This window comes from Ambystoma mexicanum, chromosome 2p, assembly GCF_040938575.1.
Source record: "Ambystoma mexicanum isolate Mex_15411 chromosome 2p, UKY_AmexF1_1, whole genome shotgun sequence".
In the NCBI taxonomy this organism is placed as follows: Eukaryota; Metazoa; Chordata; class Amphibia; order Caudata; family Ambystomatidae; genus Ambystoma; species Ambystoma mexicanum.
In genome coordinates, this window is record NC_090923.1 from 61,661,084 (window position 1) to 61,684,654 (window position 23,571).

At 46.4% G+C, this 23,571-nt stretch overlaps 2 protein-coding genes across 2 annotated transcripts in view; both read left to right on the forward strand.

Annotated features, from left to right (window-relative positions):
- LOC138566088 (papilin-like) overlaps nt 1-17,404 on the forward strand; it is a 41,077-nt gene extending 23,673 nt beyond the window's left edge. Inside the window, exons 3-4 of the mRNA XM_069643104.1 lie at nt 15,517-15,843; nt 17,070-17,404. Coding sequence (XP_069499205.1) covers nt 15,517-15,843; nt 17,070-17,404 — 662 coding nt within the window. The remainder of the gene's footprint in view (nt 1-15,516; nt 15,844-17,069) is intronic.
- LOC138567708 (tubulin tyrosine ligase 3-like) overlaps nt 1-23,571 on the forward strand; it is a 673,617-nt gene that overhangs the window by 414,935 nt on the left and 235,111 nt on the right. The window contains exon 8 of the mRNA XM_069646178.1: nt 23,280-23,378. Coding sequence (XP_069502279.1) covers nt 23,280-23,378 — 99 coding nt within the window. The remainder of the gene's footprint in view (nt 1-23,279; nt 23,379-23,571) is intronic.

The window sequence follows — 23,571 nt, forward strand, 5'->3', positions numbered from 1 at the left end:
TGTATTCTGTGGGGCTCCCCTTAATTCAATTATCAGAGAGATGGCATATCCTTAGTGTGGCCAGCAAAAGGCAGATAGGCCTGGGAACACAGCTGTGACTCAAGTTTCACTCCTGATGGGGGTAGTTGTCAGGCAGAATTCAGTTCCTTAAGCCAGGTTTCAGATAAAATGTCACTTTTTGTTCCCCAGTTTTCTGCATTCAAATAAAACTAAACATTTTTACATATGCAGCTAGAATGCTGATTCTAAGTTTAAAACTATGACATTTAAACAATTGCAACCTATGTGACACTCAGAAGTAGGTCACTCAGTCAATTTAAACATTTAGATTTTTTTTTGTCTTTCAGTCCAAATTTACTTAAACTGCTGAAATCCACAGCTCAGCTAGTCTTGTTATAAACCTTCAAGTCACTTCAGAATATAACTTTACATTGGATCCACCTCTCAGTAAGTCTTTCTTTGGCATGTTTTGGGTTCATTTATTCAGTTTTCTACAAAAAAGTAAAATCTGGTGGTGTTTTAAAACGCCGGCTTTTGGATAGTGGTGAGTACTGGTACTGCACCCCTTTTTGGGATTTAAGAAAATTAATTCCCAACAGTTATGGGTTTGCTTTTGGCAATCAGCATTGCCATTCCCAATGGTTTCAGACTACTGTGTGGGTAGTCCAATGGTGGTTTTAGGCAGTGTCCTTCTGTGCCCATAACATCGGCAAAAATGGGTGGCAGCCTATTCTTCATGCATTTCCCTGTGCATTTTCTGGGAAGCTCTGGCCATCATGAGGTTTTCCATGTCAGTACTGCACAGTTTTGAGGTAGGGCTCGGATGCATGGGTAAATACATCCCACAAGCCCCCCTTCTTGCGGTGGCCATCTGATCCTTCACTGGTGGGAACCGCAAGATCTGGGATGTAGTTCTCATCTTCTTCCGGTGGATGGCCAGTTCAGCATCTCTTCCTCCATCCGGTACTGGTCGATCGGTTCTCCTCGCCGGTCCTGATGGGAATATTGGGCGGTACCCCGGGCCCGTTGCGTCTCTGCTCCCGGTCTCCGGATCGTCCTCCTTGGCCCGTCTCCAGGTTTTCTTTCTCCTAGGACGACAAAGGAAGAGCGGCAATACCTATCCATAGACATTTTTCCCCCACCATTGATATAGTGGGGCAGCATATGCATTTCATCATAACGAAACATTACATTCTTATTTTGAAAAAAAAACAGTATAACTAAAAGACAGTTTCATGCAAATCACAGTATTTTAGAGACTAGATGTGGTATGTTTTATGATTGGAACTGAATTAGTCTGAGACAGTACCCGCTAGGATCCCAGAGGATTCCTCCAGTTGTTGCAGAGTGTGCCTGGGATGGCAACACTTCAACTGGTTTATGTGGACCCACTTGTCTTCCCCCGCTGCCAAAGGACCTTTGGGGATGTGGATTTTGTAGGCCACAGGGGAGATCTTGTCGATGATCTCAAAGGGTCCCTTCCATGTAGGCAAGAATTTCCGCTGTTTTGCCTGGTTTCTTTGGAAATTGTATAGATAGACCCGGTCTCCCACCTGATATTCCTTCCTGGAAGTCTTCAGGTCATAGTGGGTCTTCATGCTATCAGCTGATCTTTCTAGATTCCGCTGAGCGTAAGCAAAAGCATGTTGGAGGTGTTTCCTTAAATTCTCCACATACTCATGAGTAGTGGAGGCATTTATCAGTGTCTGCTCTTGGGTCCTGTAGAGCAAATGCTGAGGAAGCACCATCTTGCGCCCAGTCATCAACTCAAATGGTGACATTTTGGTTGCAGATGAAGGGGTAGATCTGATGGCCATTAGGACCAGAGGTAATCGGATATCCCAATTTGGCCCAGAATCTGCCACAAACTTTTTTAAGATGCTCACAATTGTCCGGTTGTAGCGTTCCACTGCTCCAGAAGAAGCTGGTCTATAAGCAATATGCAGCTTTCTCTTGACCCCCAGTATCGCCCACATCTTTGTCATTACTTCACTGGTGAAGTGGCTACCTCTGTCTGACTCAATCCTTTGAGGTAGACCAAAACGGGAAAAGATGTGGTTAATCATCAAGGCAGCTGCGGTTTCTGCCTTGCAATTTGGGGCTGGGAGACATTCCACCCACTTGGTAAACAAGCATGTCACAGTCAACATGTACTTATTCCCCCTAGCCGAGCGAATCACAGGGCCTACAAAGTCGATTTGTAAATCTGACCATGGCAGTGTCATCCCCCTCTTTTGGAGAGGCGCGCGGTGCGTGAGGGATGATGGCTGAAATTGTGCACACACGAGACACCCCTTCAAGTATTGGTCGAGGTCCTGCCCCATGTGTGGCCAGTATGCAACCTCTCTTAAGATTTCCAGTGTTGTGTGAAACCCCCTATGACCGGCAGTGGCCGCATCATGGGCGTGACTTAACATCAGGCTTCGGAATGAGGTAGGAACCACCCACTGATCGTGGCCAGCTTTGGATTTCCTTACCAACAAACCGTCTTGGATCCGGAACATTTTCGGACATTTCATCAACACTCTTAGGTCCTCTTTCCCAATGTAATCGGTATCCGTCAGGGGAAAGTTCTCAGGGTCCTCAAGGTGCTGGTAAAATTGACCAATAATTGGATCCCCCTTCTGAGCGGTAATCAAATCAGCATCAGGGGTCTCCTTACTCCATTGTACAATTGAAAGGTCGTTGTGAGCATTTGTCTGGGACCTAGTGATGGCAGTGACCTGGATTTCCCCCAACAGGGACTCAATCTCAATTAGATCCCCTTGGATGGCCCCGGTTTTGGCCAGCTGATCAGCTAAGTCATTTCCAGTTTTGTCTGGTCCCTCTACTTTGGAATGACCCTTGATCTTTTTCCAGTAGATGGTCATCCCATTCGATGTGACCAGATCATCAATGTTTTGGATCAACTTCCCATGTTTCAAGGGTTTGTTGTTAGCACATAACATGCCTCTGGTTTTCCAATTAACCAGGTGCTCCACGAACCCGTTCCGTACATAATCCGAATCTGTGATTATGACCAGTTCGTGGAGTTGATGCTGGACAGCAGTGAGGATGGCCTGATGCACAGCCATCAATTCTGCCACCTGACTACTTCGGGGACCAATTTTGTATCCAGCGGAGGGTTCTGGGGACTCATTCACCCATGCATTCCCTACGCCAGCCACCAGTTCTTTCTCCCCGTTGTTGTCAACATGGTAAGAGCATCCATCCACATAGACAGTGGGCATTCCCTCACACTTGTCCTCTTCAAAGACTTTGTGTGGGGAATTAAGGTATGCCTCCGTGTTGTCCTTTATTTTTAGACTCTCGTCCTCGAGACAGTTTTCTCTGGCACAATCATGCAAGTCAGCCAGACCTTGCGCGAGGGGACTCTTCTTGTTTTGGCCATATCCGACTTCTACAGGAAAGCCTTGCATTGACAGAATCCAGGAAGTAATTCGGGAATTACTCACATTTCCGGCCCGGATTCTGTCACTTTGGAGATATTGCAGAGGCTGGTGTGGAGTCTCCACTATGATGTGCTCCCCCTGGATAAACGGGCGGTAATTCTTCAATGCCCACACCGTCGCCAGGAGTGCCTTCTCACAATCGTTGAATTTCTCCTCCACAGAGGATAAAGTTTTGCTCGCATATGAGATTACTTTATTGACCTTGTCATGCTTTTGGTATAATACTGCTGTCAAGCACGTATTAGAGAACCCCGTCTCCAGGAAGAACTCCTTGTTTCTGACAGGGTAAGCTAGGCAAGGCGCTTGTGAGAGGCTTCTTTTGAGTTGTTTTACTGCCTCGGCTTGTTCTGGACCCCATTCCCACTTGACCCCCCCCTTCAGGAGATGAATCAGGGGTCTGGTGATCTCTGCGTAGCCCTCAATTTACTTTCTGCTGTAATTAGTCAGTCCAAGGAGGCTCCTTAGTTCCCGCAGAGTTGTGGGGTCTTTCAGTTTCTGAAGTGCTTCCACTTTCTTTTCCTGGGGACAGAGACCCTGAGGAGTAATCTCATGCCCCAAGAAATTAACACGGGTTCTACACCACTGTGCTTTCTGAAAGGAAAGTTTTGCTCCGGCGGCCCTCAACTGCGTCAGAACATAACGGATCTCCGCTATGTGTTCCTCCACAGATGAACTTTTGATGAGGACATCATCTACATAAGCCAGGTTACCCCTCGCACCCAGGTCGGGCATGGCCTTATGTAGGAAAATATTGAACTCATTACCGGAGTTAAGGTATCCGAAGGGAGTCCGGGTCCAGGTGTACTGCTGGCCCCCAAAGGTAAAAGCCAGTTTGTATTGGTCCTCCCTACTGACAGGCACGGTCCAGTATCCATTGGTCAGGTCTATTGCAGTGAATACCTGTGACCCCTGGATCTGGGCCAGCCCTTGGTCAATGTAGGGCAGAGGCCATCGGGAAGTATGGACCCGTTTGTTGAGCTCCCTGAGGTCGGCGCAGAGTCTCCACTGGCCGCTTGGCTTCAATATTCCCAGCACTGGATTATTGAAGGTGCTGTGGACTGGACGGATTATTCCCCGGGACTCAAGGTTCTTGATTATTTCAGTGAGGGACTCCATTGATGCGAGAGGCAAGCGATATTGCTTCACAAACACAGGAGTCATGCCAGGGTCCGTGGGGATTGTTGTGGTGTGGATGTCGGTGCGACCACAGTCATATGAGTCTACCGCAAAGAGATCTTGGAAATCCAAGAAAACTTGTTTCAACTTTTGCTTTTGTTCCAGAGTCACACAGGCATCAGCTAGGTTGACTCTCTCTTCCACCATCTGCCTGAAGCCTGGAAAGACTTCTGGTTTGGCTATCTCAGCGGCCTCCTCCAGCTGGGTGGAGAAGTGCCTGGTCAGAGTGCTGATTTGGACTGGAGGCTTCAGGTGGGAAAGGCAGCCCTCATGGACCTGGAAAATCACCTCATCCCTCCTGAAGTCACAAGTCACATCTTCCTTACCATAGGGGCAGGAAGTGTACACCAGGAAGTTCCCCCCATGCCGGGTAAAAATCCTGTCTGGTGTTGTATTGTCCGCACTGTCACTGTCAAAACAGTCCTTGGGGATTGGTCCTAACAGTTCATTTAATAAGTCGATGGAAAAATGTCGGTCATCAACCGCCATTCCAATAATGGTGCCTGCGGCTAGAGTAATACTCTTTAAGTCGCTGTTATCCACCTCTATTGTAATGGTGTCATGTTCTATGTTGACTAATGGAGTTGGGTTTACCCCCAACCCTTGCTGTTGGAGAGAAGCATTTAGATGTATGTAAGCATCAGGGTTTTTCAACTCTTGTCCCCTTTTGACTTTCACTTCCAGGGAGAATTGTCGGGTCCTTTCTGGGATGGTGACTTCCTCTTTAACCTGAATTTCAACTGCATAAGGTAGCAATTGAGCTGACCTAAATGCTTTTTCTGGATCATCAAAGCTCATGGGATTATCCGCTAATCAGGACCAAGCTTTGAAGTTTATTAGGTCCAAACTAATGGCAAAGCGATTGAGAATGTCACTGCCTAAGTAAAAGGCGGCAGGGACGTCTCGCACGACCCAACAATTGTGGACTATGCTCTTGTTGCCAATGGAGATTTTGAGCATACACCTGCTTGGCAGGAGATGTTTGGAATCAGGTGCTTCCAGGTCCATTTCCCATTTGTCTATCAGTTTGAAGGTGGGAATGGCTGGATCTTTTGGGAGTTGGCGGAACATGGCTTCGCTGATGAAGCTCTTACCATTGTTCACGCACACTCGAGCGAGAACAGAGTCCTTCCCATCATTTAATTGGACAGGGATGAACAACTGCTCTCCAATTTGCTGAATATCAGCCAGGCTCTGAGCTGATTTCACATCTTTCTGGACTATAGGAGTGGGAGTTTCTGATTGTGGATTAGTATAGAATCTCAGAGTGTTTCCTTCCAGCGTGGAGTACCACTTTAGACTGGAAGGAAGGTTGATTTTCAGAAATAGAGAGGACCCTCCATCACCAGTCTGTTGTCCTACTGCTATTACTGTCACGTCTGGAATTTGGTTGTTCTGGAAGTGGAATTCTACTTGGTCAGATTTTTGTTCAACCATGTGGCATGTGCCGTTTAAACTAACATGGTTGACACTCTGTTTTAATTTTATTGGTCGGCTAGTCTGGGTCCAGAGGACCTTGTTTACGCAATCTATTAGGGGTGACAACCTTCTCAGGAGGTCATTCCCTAGTAAACAAGGGGTGCCCTCTGGGGTCACAACTATGACCGGGTGTTTCAACTTATGTCACCCAATTTTAATGTCCAAGTCTGCCGTCCCCTCAACGGGAATTTCCTTCCCGTCAAAGTTCTGGAGTTGTCCAGGAAGAGAGGTGAGAGGAATTTGGTAATTCTCTCCCCTTCCTGCATTCAGTTCGTCAAAGGCCCTTCTGGACAGAAGGGTAGCTTGAGATCCAGTGTCCACCAGTGCCGAGATTGTACCCTGCCCCTGTACTTGTACCGGGGCATAATATCTTCCCTCCTTCTCCTCAAGGGGGCACAGATAATGCACATTTTTGGACAACTGGTGGGCTAACTTTCTGGTTTTGGACGTCGCTAGCAAAGAGATTTGGGCAGAATTCTGTGGAGAGCCTTGGGAATCTGAAAGAAAAAGTTGGCAACTGGAGATCAGAGCCATTGTGGGTTCCCCTGGCTCCGGTTCTGGGCCGCCCCCCCCTTTTTGGAGGCAGTCACCAGGATGGGTTTGAACCAGGGGATTTTCTTGCGGTTGGTTCTGGGATGAGATGGTGGGCGGCGGTAGCTCAGTCTCCACATCTCCCCAGTCTGGATTTGCATCCCTAGGGACCCATTTTTCTTTGGGAGGAGTTCCCCCCTCTCTGAAGGAGAAGATCCTTTTCCCAGGATCCTCTGAGGATCCCTCTCCCTCAAATTGGAAGATCTGTACCTTCTCCTCAAACTGAGTCTGTTTGGGTCTTTTGTTTCTCCTACCCCCCCTCTGCTCCTTAGGAGGCAGACTTTCAGGGGCAAGAGATTTTGTTTCCGGTTCCTGGGTTTCCAGGGGCTGTTTACAAGTGAGGAAGGAAGATTCCTCCAAGGCTTTACACCCCCCTTCCCTTTGTGCCTCCTCCCTGGGAACCGGTGTGTTATCGGGGTGCTGCCCCCGTCATTGTTCTGGGGCACCAGGTCCAGAGTTGGGTGCGTTCTGCGCCGGCATGCCGATCTGAGGGTTCTGCTGAGCCCTCAGTATGTGACCCAGATCCCGCGCCATGTTTTGAACCTGGCGCTCTAACTGGGAAACCCGCTCAGGCTGATACGGGGCCCTGTTTTCTCCCCTGGGCTGATCCCGGGAAGGGTAGCTATCCCTTCTTTGGTAGTACCCCTGGTTGGGAAGATTTGGGTACCCCTCCACCCTTGGCCTCCCCTCTCCCAGATTAGGTTGTCTGGGCTCAGGGAATTGGGGAAAGAAGGGTGGAGGATTTTGGGGCTGAAAGTCGGGTGGATATCTGGGGAAAAAGTTCTGCCCAGGGTTTGGTAAATTTCTGCCCTCCTGTGGGAAGTTTGGAGGGAAGTTCCCTGGGTTAGGTGCTTGGCTGGATCCCCCCCTTGGGCTGGAGGAGTCCACACATAACCCAGGATGGGTCGAATTCCCTTGTAACGGGGACTTACATAATCAGGAGAGCGAGGGATCCCATTTGTGGGGCTGCCTCCTTGGCTCCCTGTCTGTGACTGACCCGAGGACCTCCTGGGCCTAGCATTATTAGGTGCAGGTAGGTTTTTAGGCCCCCCCATCTCCAAATCCAAAACGGGGGTGACCTTTACCTCTGCCACCTTGGCAGCAGCAGGGGTGCTGTTGGCTTTGGGGTTTTTCTGGGCATTACTTTTGCTATCTACCGGTTTCTGCACCTCATAGATCCGGGTAGCCTGTTCAATGACCCAGTCTAAAGATCTTTTCTCGTGAAAATCCCTCACGAGCTGGGTCATTATGTATTTGGGCAAGGCATGGAAAAACGTATTTATAAATTCTCTGCTATCCGTGCGCACCCTTCTTGTGGTCTGTGCAAAAGCACGCTTTAACTCCTGCACAAATTCTTGTGGGGCCTGATCCCCCCCACATTGCAAATTGTAGGCTGCCTTGCGAGCCTCTTGAGGATTTCTGTGAACAGAAAAATGTTTCAAGATGGCCGCCTTATAGGTGGACCATCTTAAATGATTTTGGTCCTCCAGCCCCGCAAAGAAACTGGAGTATTCCGGGGAGAAGGTCCACTTTACATATTGAATACAGCTTTGGCTGTCCTTCAAATGGAAAGTCTCCATCATTTGTTCAAACAACTCTAAGTGCTCCCAAACAGAATACTTAGCGTTCTTATGGTAAGGCGTGATGACGCTCCTGATCGCCTTAATCTGCTTTAAGGGGTCCTTAAGCAAGGCCCTTTTTGCCTTATTGGCCTTTTTGGTTCGGGTAACCCTTGTCCATTCGTCCTCGGACTCAGAGGCACTGCTCCCAGAGGTTCCCGTCTGTTCTTCCAGGTTTTCCCGGATTCTGCGAGCCTGGGAATGGCTGGCAGAATGTGGGGACCTGGTCTCCTGTGTCCTGCACAGTTCAGAGGAGTCTTCAGATTCCTCCTTGCTGCCAGGATTTGATGGGTACCCCCCCCACTGGCCTAACTGGGCAGAGGTTTTCAGGATGCCCTTAGGGGGCCTACTCTCCTGGGGTTCCCCACTGAACTGTACTGTACTTGGGTGCCCATACCCGGATGCCCGCCCCTCCATACCTGGGTGGTACTGGCCTATGAGCCCCATAGTTTTGTCTGGATAGTAGTCTGCCATCCCGGTGGCCCGGTGCTCATGTGCGCCGGGGAACATGGGGGTGGCAGAGTCCAGGGACTGAGAGGTATGAGGGCCTCTGGTACTAGGGCTCCTGAGATTATGCTCCGGAGTTTCCCTTTCCCAGCGAACCTCATCTCTATCGGCCCCTGCTCCCTGTTGCAATGCAAGAGCCTGCATTTGTGCTTTCAGTTCCTCAGTCAAGGCCTTACTAGACTCTATCAGTCTCTCCTGCATCGCTACCTGTTGTTGGAGCCTATCATAGTGTTGACAGAGGGCCTCATTTTCCCTCTGTGCTTCCTGGTTGGTCCTGGAGAACTGGGCCAGTCTTTGCTGCAGGAGGTTTACCTCCTGAATCCCATCCCTACTGGCCTGCTCATTTCTTGCCAGAGCATCTTCCACCCTTCTGGTGTGCTCTACCAAGTTCTGGTTTTCTTTTTGGAGGTCACCCAGCCCCTGGAGGGCCAGGTGATTTTCTTCCATTTCCTTTTTTAAGTGGCAGACTTCCTGGCCTAAAGTGTCTCTTTCCTGACTAAGAGCCTGCATCTGTGCCACCAGGTCGTCCCTTTGCCTTTGGAAGGCACCGGCTTTCTGGCGCTCTTCATCAAACTCTGCCTGGGTATCCAGGTCTTTCAGAATCAATTTATTGCTTTCTGCCTTTTCCCTATCTAGGTGGCCTTGCAGGGTGACTACCTGCTCAGCACATACCCTGTTGAAGTCCAGTTGTTGCTCCAGCTTTTTCTACTGTAGGGAGTCCAAACCTTCTTTGTGTTCCTTCTGCAAGGCCAGAAATCTGGTATCCTGTTCTGACTTTTCCTTTTGCAGCACATCCATATCCTCCTTTATTTTAGTGATGTACTGTCTGGTCTTATTTTCTGACTCCTGGCTTCTGTGCAGCCTTTGCTCAGAAGAGTCCAGATCAGATTGGGCCTTCTCTAACGCCATCTGTTGTCTTTTTCCCAGATCATGGCCTTCAGCACATTTATTCTGTATGGCTCCCATATATAAATATAAATATGCCGCTATCCTAACAATCTTGTCGTGTTCATCTTTGGCCTTAGGAGCCATATATAGTTCATTCAGGGCCACATGTAATGGACCCTGATCTCTCCATAAGTCTGACCCTGTTTCAGTGACCTGTCGCGTGATGGCCTGCAACCAGGCATCCTGGCCCTGCTCAGCCCATTCACCTCTCACAAATAGTTTATGTAAGAAGTGCTCTCTGGCTATTTTCATATCTACCAAGGTCGTCATTCTAGAGATTGGTCTCTGTCCTGACTTACAGAAGTTTGTATTTTATTTTTGCAGAACAGAACTTTTCTTGGAGTGTCCCTTTTGAGGAATGCTTCACAGCGTAATGCAGTGTGGTGATCCGACTGGATATGTGTATCTGGTCAGCTGGCACGCTGTATTAAGCTGCACAAGTGGTATTCTAACCCAAACGTCCGGCCCGAGCCCCCAATTTGTAAGAGGATTCAATTCAACACTACAGCTAAGTCAACGCCTAGTCTATAATACTGAATGAAAACCCTTATTGATATATCTTTATGTCCAGTTCATGCGTTCTGGATGACTACCCCTATATAACACCCCTCTGTTGGAATCCCCCTGACCCCACTGAGCCAAGAAGTAGTTCTGTTTTGCAAGTTAAAAGGTTTATTTGAGACTTTAAACAATATAGATATATATATCACACTTTATAATAAATTAATAATTGAATATCACTCTTAATCTGATATGATAAAGATTAACAACGGAGAATCTGGCACTAGCACACTTCTTTATAATCACTAAGGAGTTGACATGAAATGGATAAGATAGCAACAATACTTTTATGGTTTCAAATGAATGCAATATGGAATGAAATGCAGTACAGAAAATAACTTGATAGGATTTCAACCAAACAATGTAATCACTTTTCTCTGGCTATTCACTCCCCCCTCTTTATGCAATGCAAGGAAATGGGAGGAAAGCACACAGTTCTCAGAAATGCAATCAATGTAATTCAGTTCAATCCCCCCCAAGCTTAGACTACAGAAGTTGAAAACACAGGCAAAATGCTTTGATATGTGCTGGAAATGAAGAAAGATATGCTAAAATGCTTTTAATTCCCTTTCAGAGGTTCAGGGTGAAAGTTCCAAATGAAAGTTACTGCAAGTCTCTAAGACAAACGGTCGCGGAGATATGAGCGATTTTGTAAAGGTTGTTTTTCAGATTTGAAATTTTAAAAGCTCAAAATGACAAGTGACAGATTTTTCACATGCACACATTTTGAGTAATATCCTCTTTTCCGCTAAAACCCCCCTGAAAATGCCACCGGTTCTAAAAACCTCTTAAAATGTGGTCAGAAAAATCACAAGAATTATGGTGTCATTTATAAAATTTTCACATGTCGTACTATGAGTTATTCATCTTTTTCTAAAACCATATTCTGGCTATAGAGGTGTGTCTTTTCAGGTCACATGGTACAGAAACCAGTCTTTCCAGTTTCTGCCAAGCTCAGAGACCCTGCCACTCCCAGCTTCTGCCAAGAGGAAGCTCCATTTACGACTCCCGCCAATAAAACATTTGCCTGAGTCAGGACAGGGCTTTGTTCAGAGCTCCTGTATTCTGTGGGGCTCCCCTTAATTCAATTATCAGAGAGATGGCATATCCTTAGTGTGGCCAGCAAAAGGCAGATAGGCCTGGGAACACAGCTGTGACTCAAGTTTCACTCCTGATGGGGGGTAGTTGTCAGGCAGAATTCAGTTCCTTAAGCCAGGTTTCAGATAAAATGTCACTTTTTGTTCCCCAGTTTTCTGCATTCAAATAAAACTAAACATTTTTACATATGCAGCTAGAATGCTGATTCTAAGTTTAAAACTATGACATTTAAACAATTGCAACCTATGTGACACTCAGAAGTAGGTCACTCAGTCAATTTAAACATTTAGATTTTTTTTTGTCTTTCAGTCCAAATTTACTTAAACTGCTGAAATCCACAGCTCAGCTAGTCTTGTTATAAACCTTCAAGTCACTTCAGAATATAACTTTACATTGGATCCACCTCTCAGTAAGTCTTTCTTTGGCATGTTTTGGGTTCATTTATTCAGTTTTCTACAAAAAAGTAAAATCTGGTGTTGTTTTAAAATGCCGGCTTTTGGATAGTGGTGAGTACTGGTACTGCACCCCTTTTTGGGATTTAAGAAAATGAATTCCCAACAGTTATGGGTTTGCTTTTGGCAATCAGCATTGCCATTCCCAATGGTTTCAGACTACTGTGTGGGTAGTCCAATGGTGGTTTTAGGCAGTGTCCTTCTGTGCCCATAACATCGGTAAAATGAGTGGCAGCCTATTCTTCATGCATTTCCCTGTGCATTTTCTGGGAAGCTCTGGCCATCATGAGGTTTTCCATGTCAGTACTGCACAGTTTTGAGGTAGGGCTCGGATGCATGGGTAAATACATCCCACACAGCATACCTGTTGGAACCAAGGATGCCCTGCAGAATGAACTAAATAGGTTGTGCAGCGAAGACATAATTGAACCTATTGAGTTGTCTGAATGGTTGGCCCCTACTGTCATTGATCAGAAGCCAGATAACAGTATTGGGATGTGCCTAGATTTAAGAGATCTTAATGCCAACTTATGGGTTGACACCCACTTCTCATCATAAATGAAATGCTATTAACAATGAAACTTGCAAAGGTTTTCATAACTCTTGATCTATCATCTGTGATTCATCAGATTGTCCTGGAAGAGAAATCAAGACATCTCACTCCTTTTGTAATGCCACTGGGGGTATTCAGATTTAGACACATGCCATTCGGGATGGTGCCCACGGCAGCTGAATTTTTTCAGAGAACGATGCAACAGTTGTTTGGTGGCCTAGTGGTGTGTACTATTTCCAGGACGATATATTCATTGCAAAACCGTCAGGTGTCCTGCAAACAATACGCAACAGAGGACTTGTGTCTGAAGCAACGTGTTTGGGCCATGTAATTACACAGGGAATCAAACCCAAAGCAGATCTGGTAGAAACAATATCCAACGTGCCCCACTGGTGATCAAAGATCAATTGCGCACATTTTTGGGCATGGTGGAATATTACACAAAGTTAATTCCAACAACACAGGAATCTAAGAGTCCTAATGAAGAAACAAGTGCCATTCGAAAGGACAGAACAGTGCCAAGTAGAATTTACATAGATCATGGAGGAAGTAAGAGTAGCCCCTACTCTCAAAATGTTTTCTCCCATGGCAGCCAGTATCCTCACAGTAGATGTGAGTAACATAAACCTGTGGTGAATTCGCAAACAGGTCCAGAATGGAAATGACGTGACCATCACTTTCGATTCCCGAGTATTGAATAAAGCCGAGCGAAATTATTCGACGATTGAGAGAGAAGCATTGGGAATATATTGGGCACTCTGGCACTTCAAGACCCTAATTTGGGTCTTACTGGTAACGATCAAGACTGATCACAAACACCTTGTTCATATCATCTGTTCTTTCAAGTCACTTTCAACTTCACCAATAATTAACCGATAGTTAGTGCACATAATGCAATACAATGTCATGGTAGGGTACATTTCTGGCCATGAAAATATGGTGGCAGATTGCCTGTCAAGCTTGCCATAGGATGATGCCAGCAAAGAGGAAGAAGGAGGAGATGAGATTGAGGAATGTGTCATAGGAAAAATCCAACCAGCCGCCTCGAAAGATGAACAGAAAGAGGCTGTCAAGGAAGATGGGGAGATATCATGGCTACAGCACATGACTCAAGAGGGATGGAAAGACGGGAGAAACAAATTGCAAGGCTATGCACAGGTGTGTGATGGGATAAGTGTGAACTGTGGATGTCTGCTCAGAGGAGAACGTTTAATCCCTCCTGTGTGTCTTCGTGATAGAATACTACAACTTGCCCATGAAGGCCATTTAGGGTAAAATCTTACCAAACGACGCTCAAGAGAGAAATACTAGTGGCCAAGTATGATGAAAGAGGCAGAAGATTTGGTGAAGACATGTCGGGCTTGTGCCAACAGTGACAAGTCTAAGAAACCGCATACAGCTGCGCTTATGTCAATAAAGGTACCCCAGAATGTTTGGTGAAAAGTAGCAGTGGATATTGTTGGTCCATTTTTGACAGTAGGGAACCATACAATATTTATGATTTGACTTGTGGATTATACGTCCAAATGGGTGGAATGGGGAGTTGTCGAAGACACGGTCACCACCGGGAAAGGTATTCCATTTTTGGAGGTAGTATTCAATAGGGAGGGAGACCCAGAAGAAATATTGATGGACAATGGGGTACAATGTGTGTCAGAAGAGATGCATGTTATTCTAAGAGAAAGGTGCATTAACCACAGACGTACTTCACTCTACAAACCCTTATTGATATTCTTAATAAAAATGTAATAGCTCCTAAAACTGCACCTCTCCAAGAAGTCATCCGTTCAGGCCTAAAAAATATCTCAAATGTTGCAAGTGCTAGACATAAACAAAGCTCGGTCCATAGTGTAAATGTTTGCATTGAAAATAAACATACACATACATTATTTTGTTTTTGTTCTAGTCTTAATAGATGGGCGTGCGCCCTATCAGTTGTTCAGATGCTGAACCATTTCTTGACTCCTATGACCTGTTCCTATATTGAAGCACTAGAGAGTCAAATGCCATTCAAGCCCAGTGCTATTCATACTTGTTTATACTGAGCCACCCTTGAGTACAAAATATTGTTTCCGATCCCCCCCTACACTCTCTAACTGTTTACATTTTCTATTAAAAGCATTGCACATAATGCCTTTTTAAAGCACTTGCACCTCCGAGGGCATCTTGTGGGCCCCAGTAGTTGGCCAGTCCCCGAGTTTGAAGACCACTGACCTAGCCTGATGTGTGCCTTCAGTACATTGCAGCATACGGGCCTGGCAACAGTACTGTAGCACACAGTGCTGTGCTGTGGTTAGTACGGTGTGTGCAATTGGGGGCTTATTTTATTCTGTAAACAGTTTTAGATTCTGAAATAGACATTTGTTCATCAAAGTCATGAACCCCACTTGACAACGACGGACTGAAATGATGGAGTGTTTGTTACCTGTTGTAAACTTTGGTCTCTGTTCACTAGATGACAAGTAGCCCCACTATGTTTTGTTGGACCAATGGGCTTCTCATGCAGGCAATGGGCCTCATTCCGAGATTGGAGGTAGTCATGGCGCTATTTGCGCCATGACTGCCTCCATTAACGGTACCGGAACTGGTCTCGTTCAATGGGGACTTACCGGTGTAGTCCGACCTTTGCGGGACCGGTAAGTCCCCATTGAAAAAGCCATTCCCCATTCCCATTTGAGTCCCCATAGGGCTCAATGGGAAGGTGCTAATAACGGTACCGCAATTTGCGGTACCGTAATTTGCGGTACCGTTATTAGCTCTGAAGTCCCTTAGCGGGTCCAGTCCATAACGCCTGGTAAAACCAGGCGTTGAAGGAGGGACCCGCTAAGGGAACTCGTAGTATGGCGGTAAGGGATTACCGGCACCGGTCTCCTTAACGATGCCCGGTATCCCTTACCGCCCTACTCGTAATGAGGCCCAATGTAATTTAAATCACAGGTTTGCATCTAATGCCCCTCAATGTTGTGTTGAATTACTGCTACTGTGAATTCCATGTTACTATGATGTAGCGTGTAGTAATCAGTTTGTTCCTTATAAGACGTGATAACTAAACACAGCATCCAATCACCTATCCTTTGCAGATTGTGCTACCGATGCCACCACAAGGTCACCCATCAGAAGTGCTACACCTGGGGATGGTGGGCGTGCCGATTCTACAGGCGTTACCAGTGATGTTGCAAACCTTGCCAGCTGTCTTGCAGACAGCGGTACTGCAGGCAACATATCCCCGACTGCTAGTCGTAAAAGCTCTGTTCACAGTGACGTGACCAATACTGCGCCCCTTACTGAGTCTGCAAGCGAATCGTACCCCACCACCAGTGAGCAAAGAAGTCATGAAGACAAAACACATCACATGTTCCAAATCCCGGCTAGTACTGATGTGTACTCTACCAATGTTGCTGAGCAAGGTACATAGTTACATAGTGCATAGACTTGCATAAGTACATAGTACAGGTCCACTTTACATAGTCATCAATTGTTGCATAGCACAGTTAAAGTATATGGTTACATAGTGTTTACACTTTCATTGCATAGGATATGTTCGTAGTTTGTAAAGTTGCATAGTTATTACATTTACTTTGTTACGCTGCCAGTATAGGTAAATAGTTTATTTGCAAGATACATACAGCTGTCTGGTTTATGTAGTTACATTCCTTGTATATTTGAGCAGTTACATAACATAGTGTCATACTTTCTATAGATATTTGCATTGATAGCATAGTTTCATAGTTCCTATAGTTACAAAGTGTTCGGTTTGTCAAATCATATTGACATTCCTGGTACATTGTTACATAGTCTGTGTGGTTTCATATGTATACCCCTTGCCCTCATTATTCAAGGAAATGTTATGACTCGTTACTGAGCTTGGGCTGAAGTCAGTAATCTCACAAGTGCTGTCAATTCTATACTTTCCTTTTCTTATTTAAAAATAAATATATGTCGCATACTGAGCAATATCTTGACAGTGAACAACAAAAAACTCTTCATCTGAGATTCAGACTTTGTATTTTAACCCTCGCTTCGGAATGCCACGTTGGCCAAAAAAAGGGGAGTAAATCAGACTATGCAAGAATGGTTGTATAGAAAATGTATAGAGGTGCTTATGTTGAATGCTTTTAATAGAACATGTAAGCAGTTCGAGAGTGTAGGGGGGATGATAAGCATTTTCTGTTTATGCTGAGCCCCCTTGAGTAAAAATACTGTTTCCTATCCCCCCTGCACTTCTAACTGCTTTCATTTTCACTTAAAAGATTCAACATAATGCCCTTTTAAAGCACCTTGCACCTCCCAGGACATCCTGTGGGTCTCCTTAGGGGGTCTGTCCCCTAGTTTGAAGACCACTGACCAAGCCCAATGTGTACCTCCTGCACATTTGGCCAGGTCAGTACATTGGGCGGCAGTACTTTGTGCAATTGGGGACCTCACTATATTGTTTTGGACCAATGGGCTTCTCATGCTAGAAAATTAATTTAAATCATAGGCTTGCATCTAATGTCCTACACCTCAATGTTGTGTTGAATTACTTCTACTGTGAATTCCATGTTACTATGATGCAGAGTGTAGTAAAACTATCAGTTTGTTCCTTATAAGACGTGATAACTAAACACAGCATCCAATCACCTATCCTTCGCAGATTGTGCTACGGATGCCACCACAAGGTCACCCATCAGAGGTGCTACACCTGGGGATGGTGGGCGTGCCGATTCTACAGGCGTTACCAGTGATGTTGCAAACCTTGCCAACTGTCTTGCAGACAGCGTTACTGCAGGCACCATATCCCCGACTACTAGTCGGAAAAGCTCTTCTCACAGTGACGTGACCAATACTACTCCCCTTACTGAGTCTGCAAGCAAATCGTACCCCACCATCAGTGAGCAAAGAAGTCATGAAGACAAAAGACATCACAGGTTCCAAATCCCGGCTAGTACTGATGTGTACTCTACCAATGTTGCTGAGCAAGGTACATAGTTACATAGTGCATAGACTTGCATAAGTACATAGTACAGGTCCACTTTACATAGTCATCAATTGTTGCATAGCACAGTTAAAGTATATGGTTACATAGTGTTTACACTTTCATTGCATAGGATATGTTCGTAGTTTGTAAAGTTGCATAGTTATTACATTTACTTTGTTACGCTGCCAGTATAGGTAAATAGTTTATTTGCAAGATACATACAGCTGTCTGGTTTATGTAGTTACATTCCTTGTATATTTGAGCAGTTACATAACATAGTGTCATACTTTCTATAGATATTTGCATTGATAGCATAGTTTCATAGTTCCTATAGTTACAAAGTGTTCGGTTTGTCAAATCATGAAGACAAAAGACATCACAGGTTCCAAATCCCGGCTAGTACTGATGTGTACTCTACCAATGTTGCTGAGCAAGGTACATAGTTACATAGTGCATAGACTTGCATAAGTACATAATGCAGTTACACTATACATAGGGCCTCATTACCAGGTTGGCGATAACCCTGTAACACTGTTTCTGCCACGTGACTTCCTGGTGCCATCTGGATATTACAAGTCCCGGGGGCCCAGGAAGTCAGGCAGCGGAAAATGTTAGTCCCCATTCCTGTGGAGTCCCAAAGGGCTCCACAGGAATGGGGCCTCGGGGCACCAGATCTGTTGTTAACAGTGCTGGTGCTTCCGTGATGACTCTGCTTTCCAGGCTCTTATGCCCGGCAGGTCAGACCTGCCTTGTGCAGATGCCCCGGAAAGCAGAGTTGTAGTCTGCCGGTCCAGAAAGGGTGCCGGTACGGTGCTATCAGCATCCTTATTTCCAGACCAACAGACTTGGAATGAGGCCCATTTTTCAATTGTTGCATAGCACAGTTAATGTATGTGGTTACAGTTTGTACACTTCCATAGTGGCCAAGGATAGTTTTGTAGTTACAATCTTTAACCCTTTCCCAGTTCACTACAATCCCTTTTCATTTAATATACCTTTTGAAATAAAATCCACAATATTTTGAAATAAGATCCACAACAAGGGTGCTCCCAATGTGCCTGACAGCTACTCCGGCCAGCACTATTTGGCAGGGGCTACATCTAAAAATGAAAAATATGTTTCAGGAATTTCATCTCTGTTACTGGGGTATAGTTATACAAAAATGTTTTCTGCACCAGTTATTCCAAACAGATTTTCCAAGGTGCCCATCTATAGAAGAATTCTCTTGATTGACACATGGGGCCTCATTACACGGATCGTGGTGGTCCAAGTTGCTTTTTGCACCTTAGTCCATGCTGGTAAAATACCGGCACCGCCTTGGAGGAAAGGGGAATTACCGCCCTATTCCAAGGTTGGTGGGGCTGTAATTCCCCCTTGCCCCATTGCCCTTCCCCATTCCTATTTTTGCCCCATAGGGCATAATGGGAATGGTGAAGGTGCTAATTACGGCACCGCAAATTGCAGTACCGTAATTAGCTCCCTGGTCCCTTTGCGGGTTGGTTTTTAACACCTGCAAAAAGCAGGCGTTAAAGTCTCCAACCCGCAAAGGGACCTCGTAGTAAGGCGGTAAGGGTTAACGGTCACCGGTACCATTAACGGTGACCGTTAACCCTTACCGCCGTCCGTGTAATGAGGCCCATGGTCTCAGCCTTATCTGATTTTGCAGGGGTCTACTGAATAGAGGGTTCTGGCAGTACTGCATAGCCCTCTTGGATGCCAACACCAATGCCATTTCGCTTAGGGTACCCCCAGCTCAGTGTTTATAGCTGCCACCAACCTAACCATTGGTGTGGCTAGAAGACGCAGCCTACTCCTATGACCTTGAACTGGCGTCTACACGCATGATACCTCTACACGCCCCGGCCTCTGGATGTCTCGGGGACCTATGTTCAGTAGTGTAAGGGTGTGGATCTAGGAACTGATACATGGATGGTAGATTTGTTGTCATAAGCCTTTATTAAATAAGAAAATGAAAAAGAATCCCTACCTTGCCCTAGATCTAAGAGGGGTATCCACGCCTCAACTAAAACTAAGGAGACTGTCAGGAGGTCTTGTATAAAGCAAAATAGTCCGCCGTCGTCTGTCGAACCTTTTCAACCCTTGCTCTAATAACTTAAACTCAAGGAAGATGACTCTCTTCTTGGTGGTCCGGAAGAATGGCCCCTGACAACAAACCAAAGTTCAGTCGTGGACGATGTAGTGCTGTAAAGTAAGTAAAACCAATGTTCCAACGTGCTCAACCGCAAGACCAAAGTTCCGGAAGTCCGAACTTAAAAAATGAACACCAAGAAAATAGGTTCTCTTTCTTGGTTATGTTTCAGCTCCTTTAGCTATCCGGCTAATGTCTCTTTCTTATAAGGGTACTATTCTCATCCCCTTTTGTTGTTTCCCACTTCGTGGTAGATTTGGTTCACTCGCCTGCCAAGTACTACCTGTCTTTCTCCCAACCAATGGGATTAGGAAGAATGAGGAGGCTAACCGATATATGAAATCCAGGGTTGCCTTTGATCAGGGTTCACTCTCCTACCCTGTTGTAGTGATTAGTTTTACTGTTATTCATTCCTTAAGTGGTGCCAAACCGTTTCTCCGAGATCTGTTTTACTTACCCTCTCCATCCGGGTCAGCCACAGCTCTGTCTGGATTACGGAGACTCTGTCGCCAGGTAAACACCCTCTGGGTGACTGCTTTGTTCTCCTCGTCTTGTTGCTACTTGCTTCTGAGACAGCATCACTTGCAGGGCTCTGTCGCGGTTTCAGTGAGTTGGCAGTGTTTCCACTGATCCAAACTTCCCATGGAGATTATTTCATCCCTCCACCAGTATCCCGGCTTGTTGTTAGCTTGATTCTGGAGTGGCATGACTTCGGAGCTCTGTCGCACTTCGGCACATTGGCGGTGACTCCACTGGTGAAAATTCTCCCTGGGAGTGCTTTTCCGCGTCCCTCCACCCGTCTCCCGTCTCTCTTGAAGGCCACAAACCGATCAGTACGTTTTTGGTTTGCTATCGGGCATTCCTTTGCCCCGTCTCTTCTGACTCCCTTCGCTCAGTCGACTCTCGCAGTTTCTCTTCTTCAAATGATTACTACGCTTCTCTGCTTTGGACTGCTCCTTTGATTTAGTTATTCTTCCCTTTTTGTTCGATGCTTGTTTCGATGACTGAGGATAGACTAGACCGCTTGCTGTGGTTCTCTCATCTGCTCCCTGCTTTCCCATGGAGCTTCCTCCTCTCAGTGTTATTTATATATGTAGACAGTTCTATTCTACACAAATACATGGATTCATGAGGTATTGGTTCTGGCAGAGGATGGGAAGCTGAAAGAGAGTTACAGTAATACTGTCTCTCCAAGATTATTATCTCTAATCCTACAGGGGTTATTCCTGTCCACACCTTCTTCCCTCCGTATACCATTGGCAAATAATTTATAGTGCTGCGTTTGTCCTGTCTTGATAAAAAAATTAGGGGTTCCTCTGGAAAAGGGCCGGCATCCGCGGATTCGGTACCGTGCCTGTTGTCAAACCTGTATTTGACCCGTAATGGTGCATGTTGATGGAATGTTCTGTCACAGTTGACTACGATGATACCTTCTGCGAGTACGCGGGTGTTTGCTTGGGTGTGGGGACCCTGGAAGTCTTTCCTCCCTCTTTGCCGCCGGACCCTGAGGCCACGCCCCCAACAGAATTAATGCTGCGCGCTCCCCCCGCGGGGTGTAAGCCCGTGGGGAGCAAGGGCACAGGTGTTTACTCCCGCCTGGGTGTTCGCGCCTCGCCGCCTGTGGAGATCCAAAGCAAAGGAAAGGAAAGGCAAGGCTGTAGTATCTTATAGACTACCCAGCAGATCAACAGACCTGGAGCTGGACTCTGCAAGGTGAGAAAAGCAACCAATCTCCCCCACACTAGCAACTCAATTTGCTTGGGGACTATTATAAGGAATGGCTGGCATTTAGGGGTGGAGGATCTTTCACCCCCCCTCTTCCTCTCCAACTCGGCCCTTAAGTCAAACCTACTAGCCCCCCTGCAGAGCAACAGGGGATGGTCTGGGAACTGGAGTTCACCCTGTGGGCGCAAGTGCAGACACTGTACCTGTTCCCGCGACTGCTACTACAAGCTTGGGGGGTAGTTTCGGTGGGGCCAGGCTCTGAGCATTCAAGGACACCCTAGCAAAAGCCCCAAGGGTGAGCTTTTCCCACGACTCAGGCCCACTCAAGACCATGCTCAGATTTACTCACTTGCCAACACTACAGCTGATCAAATGTCCAAAGCCAAGGAGGTTTTGACTGTATTGCCACTGCTGTCTTCCTCAATACCCTGGGCAATGGATGCAAGAGGATAGCCAAGCTCATTGGGGCCTGCGTGCCACCAGCTCTACCGATGGCACCTGCGTTGGCCCTAACTTCTCCTGAGCCAACCCCAAGACCTGCCCCTGGTACCACCCACTCCGCCCCGAACTGTGGTTGGGCCTGGCCGCTGAGGCTGCTCACCCTCCGTCATCCCCTACCCACTCAGCAGTGGACCCAATGGACCCGGGCCATGAAGGACTCTGTGAGGGGAAACACTCTCTGAGCCCCCCCTGCAGCACTTGGAGTGAGCTCACGTCAGCTGCACCTTCAACGCCAGCTCCTTTCTATGCCTAACTCCACTCAGGGCCCCTAAACCACCTAAACAAGGGTATCGGCCCTTGCCAGCTTCATCACCCAAAGATTCAACTAGTGTCCTGTGCTGCTGTTGTGACTGCGTTCTTGTTGAACTGGCTGACATAAAAAAAATACTGGCGGCTCGTCTTGGGAGTATGACAGAGGCCAGGGGGAAGGAGGGGTGTGTGGTTGGAGGTGATTCACCTGGGGACGGGCCTGGGGCCTTGGGCCCAATGGATGGTGCAGGATCATTTCCCCAGCATTCCTGTCTCCTCCTTTCCGATGGTGCCCAGACCGCTTAGTGCCCAAAGAATCAATCAGAGGCTGCTCAAACTCTGGCCCCAAAAGTATTGAGTCACCAATGGCCCACACCCCGGGGCCTGAGCACTCACCCAAGGAGCATCTTGCTCCAAAGAACTTGGGCATTAAGCATTTTGTCGGGAGGACACCCAATACACATAACCTCGTCTCTGGGAGGCCCTCACTAAGACATAACGCCCATAAAGGACCTAGAAGAACCACTCTGTTTCTCCATGGTGTACCTACATTGCCCGCTGGTAGAAGAGAACCAAAGGATGCCCTTCAGAACAAATGCCTACATTGGCTACACTATGTAGGGGACTGTGCTTTTGTGACAAAGGATGCCCTGGTGGAGTGTATCAGAATCCCGAATGATACGTCTTTAGACTCTGTCAAACTAGTTTCTGGGGATGTACTCATGGCAAGAAATCTTCTGAGAATATGTAATGTGCATGGGCGGTGTCATAGAAGCGGAATTTCAGTGAGCATATTCAGTAGCTCCTCCAACACTTCTGGTCCCGTAGCTCCCTCTGGCATCTTTAGTAGTAAGGGCCCTCTCTCTGGGGCAAATCTTACTGCTCTCGGCTACCGTCGCTATGGGAGCAAAATCAAGGGCTCGAGGCTGGGAGCTTTGAATTGCGGTTAGAGGTTTGCACTGTGATATTTAAGGAGGATGTTGCCTTTTTGCTTACCGCTTTCTCTTTCTCTAAAAATCTTTTGGAATATTTGCCTTTTAGACATGTATTGTTAGGATGTACTTTGATGGCCATTGGCCAAATAACGTTATTGATGATGATACGCTTCTGAGAGATTATGATGTACTCTAGATGTTCCAATGTTGGGATTGTACTGTGTTATATGAAAATGCAATAAAAAATTACAAAAAGAGAAATAACTGCCACCAACCAACATTCAACCTCAATAAAAAATAAAACACTGTGTCTCTTCTAATTAGCAGAAGGAAAAAGAAAAATGGAAGTACCTCTGGCAGCACAGCAGGAAAAAGTAAACCACTGGCGCAAAGGTCACCCAGTAATGGAGAAGCATAAACAGGAAGGTAAGGATGTTTTTTTTTGAGGACTGTTTGACAGGACTGTGAAGGCCTATCCAGTACTTTCCATTTGGGGGGTCTGCAACCTGCATCTCTCCAGAGGTTTTGGGCTACGATTCCAATGAGGCCTCACCGTCGACTATGCTGGTTAGACTGATGACAGTTGAAGTCCAAAACACCTGGACAGCCAAAGGTTACA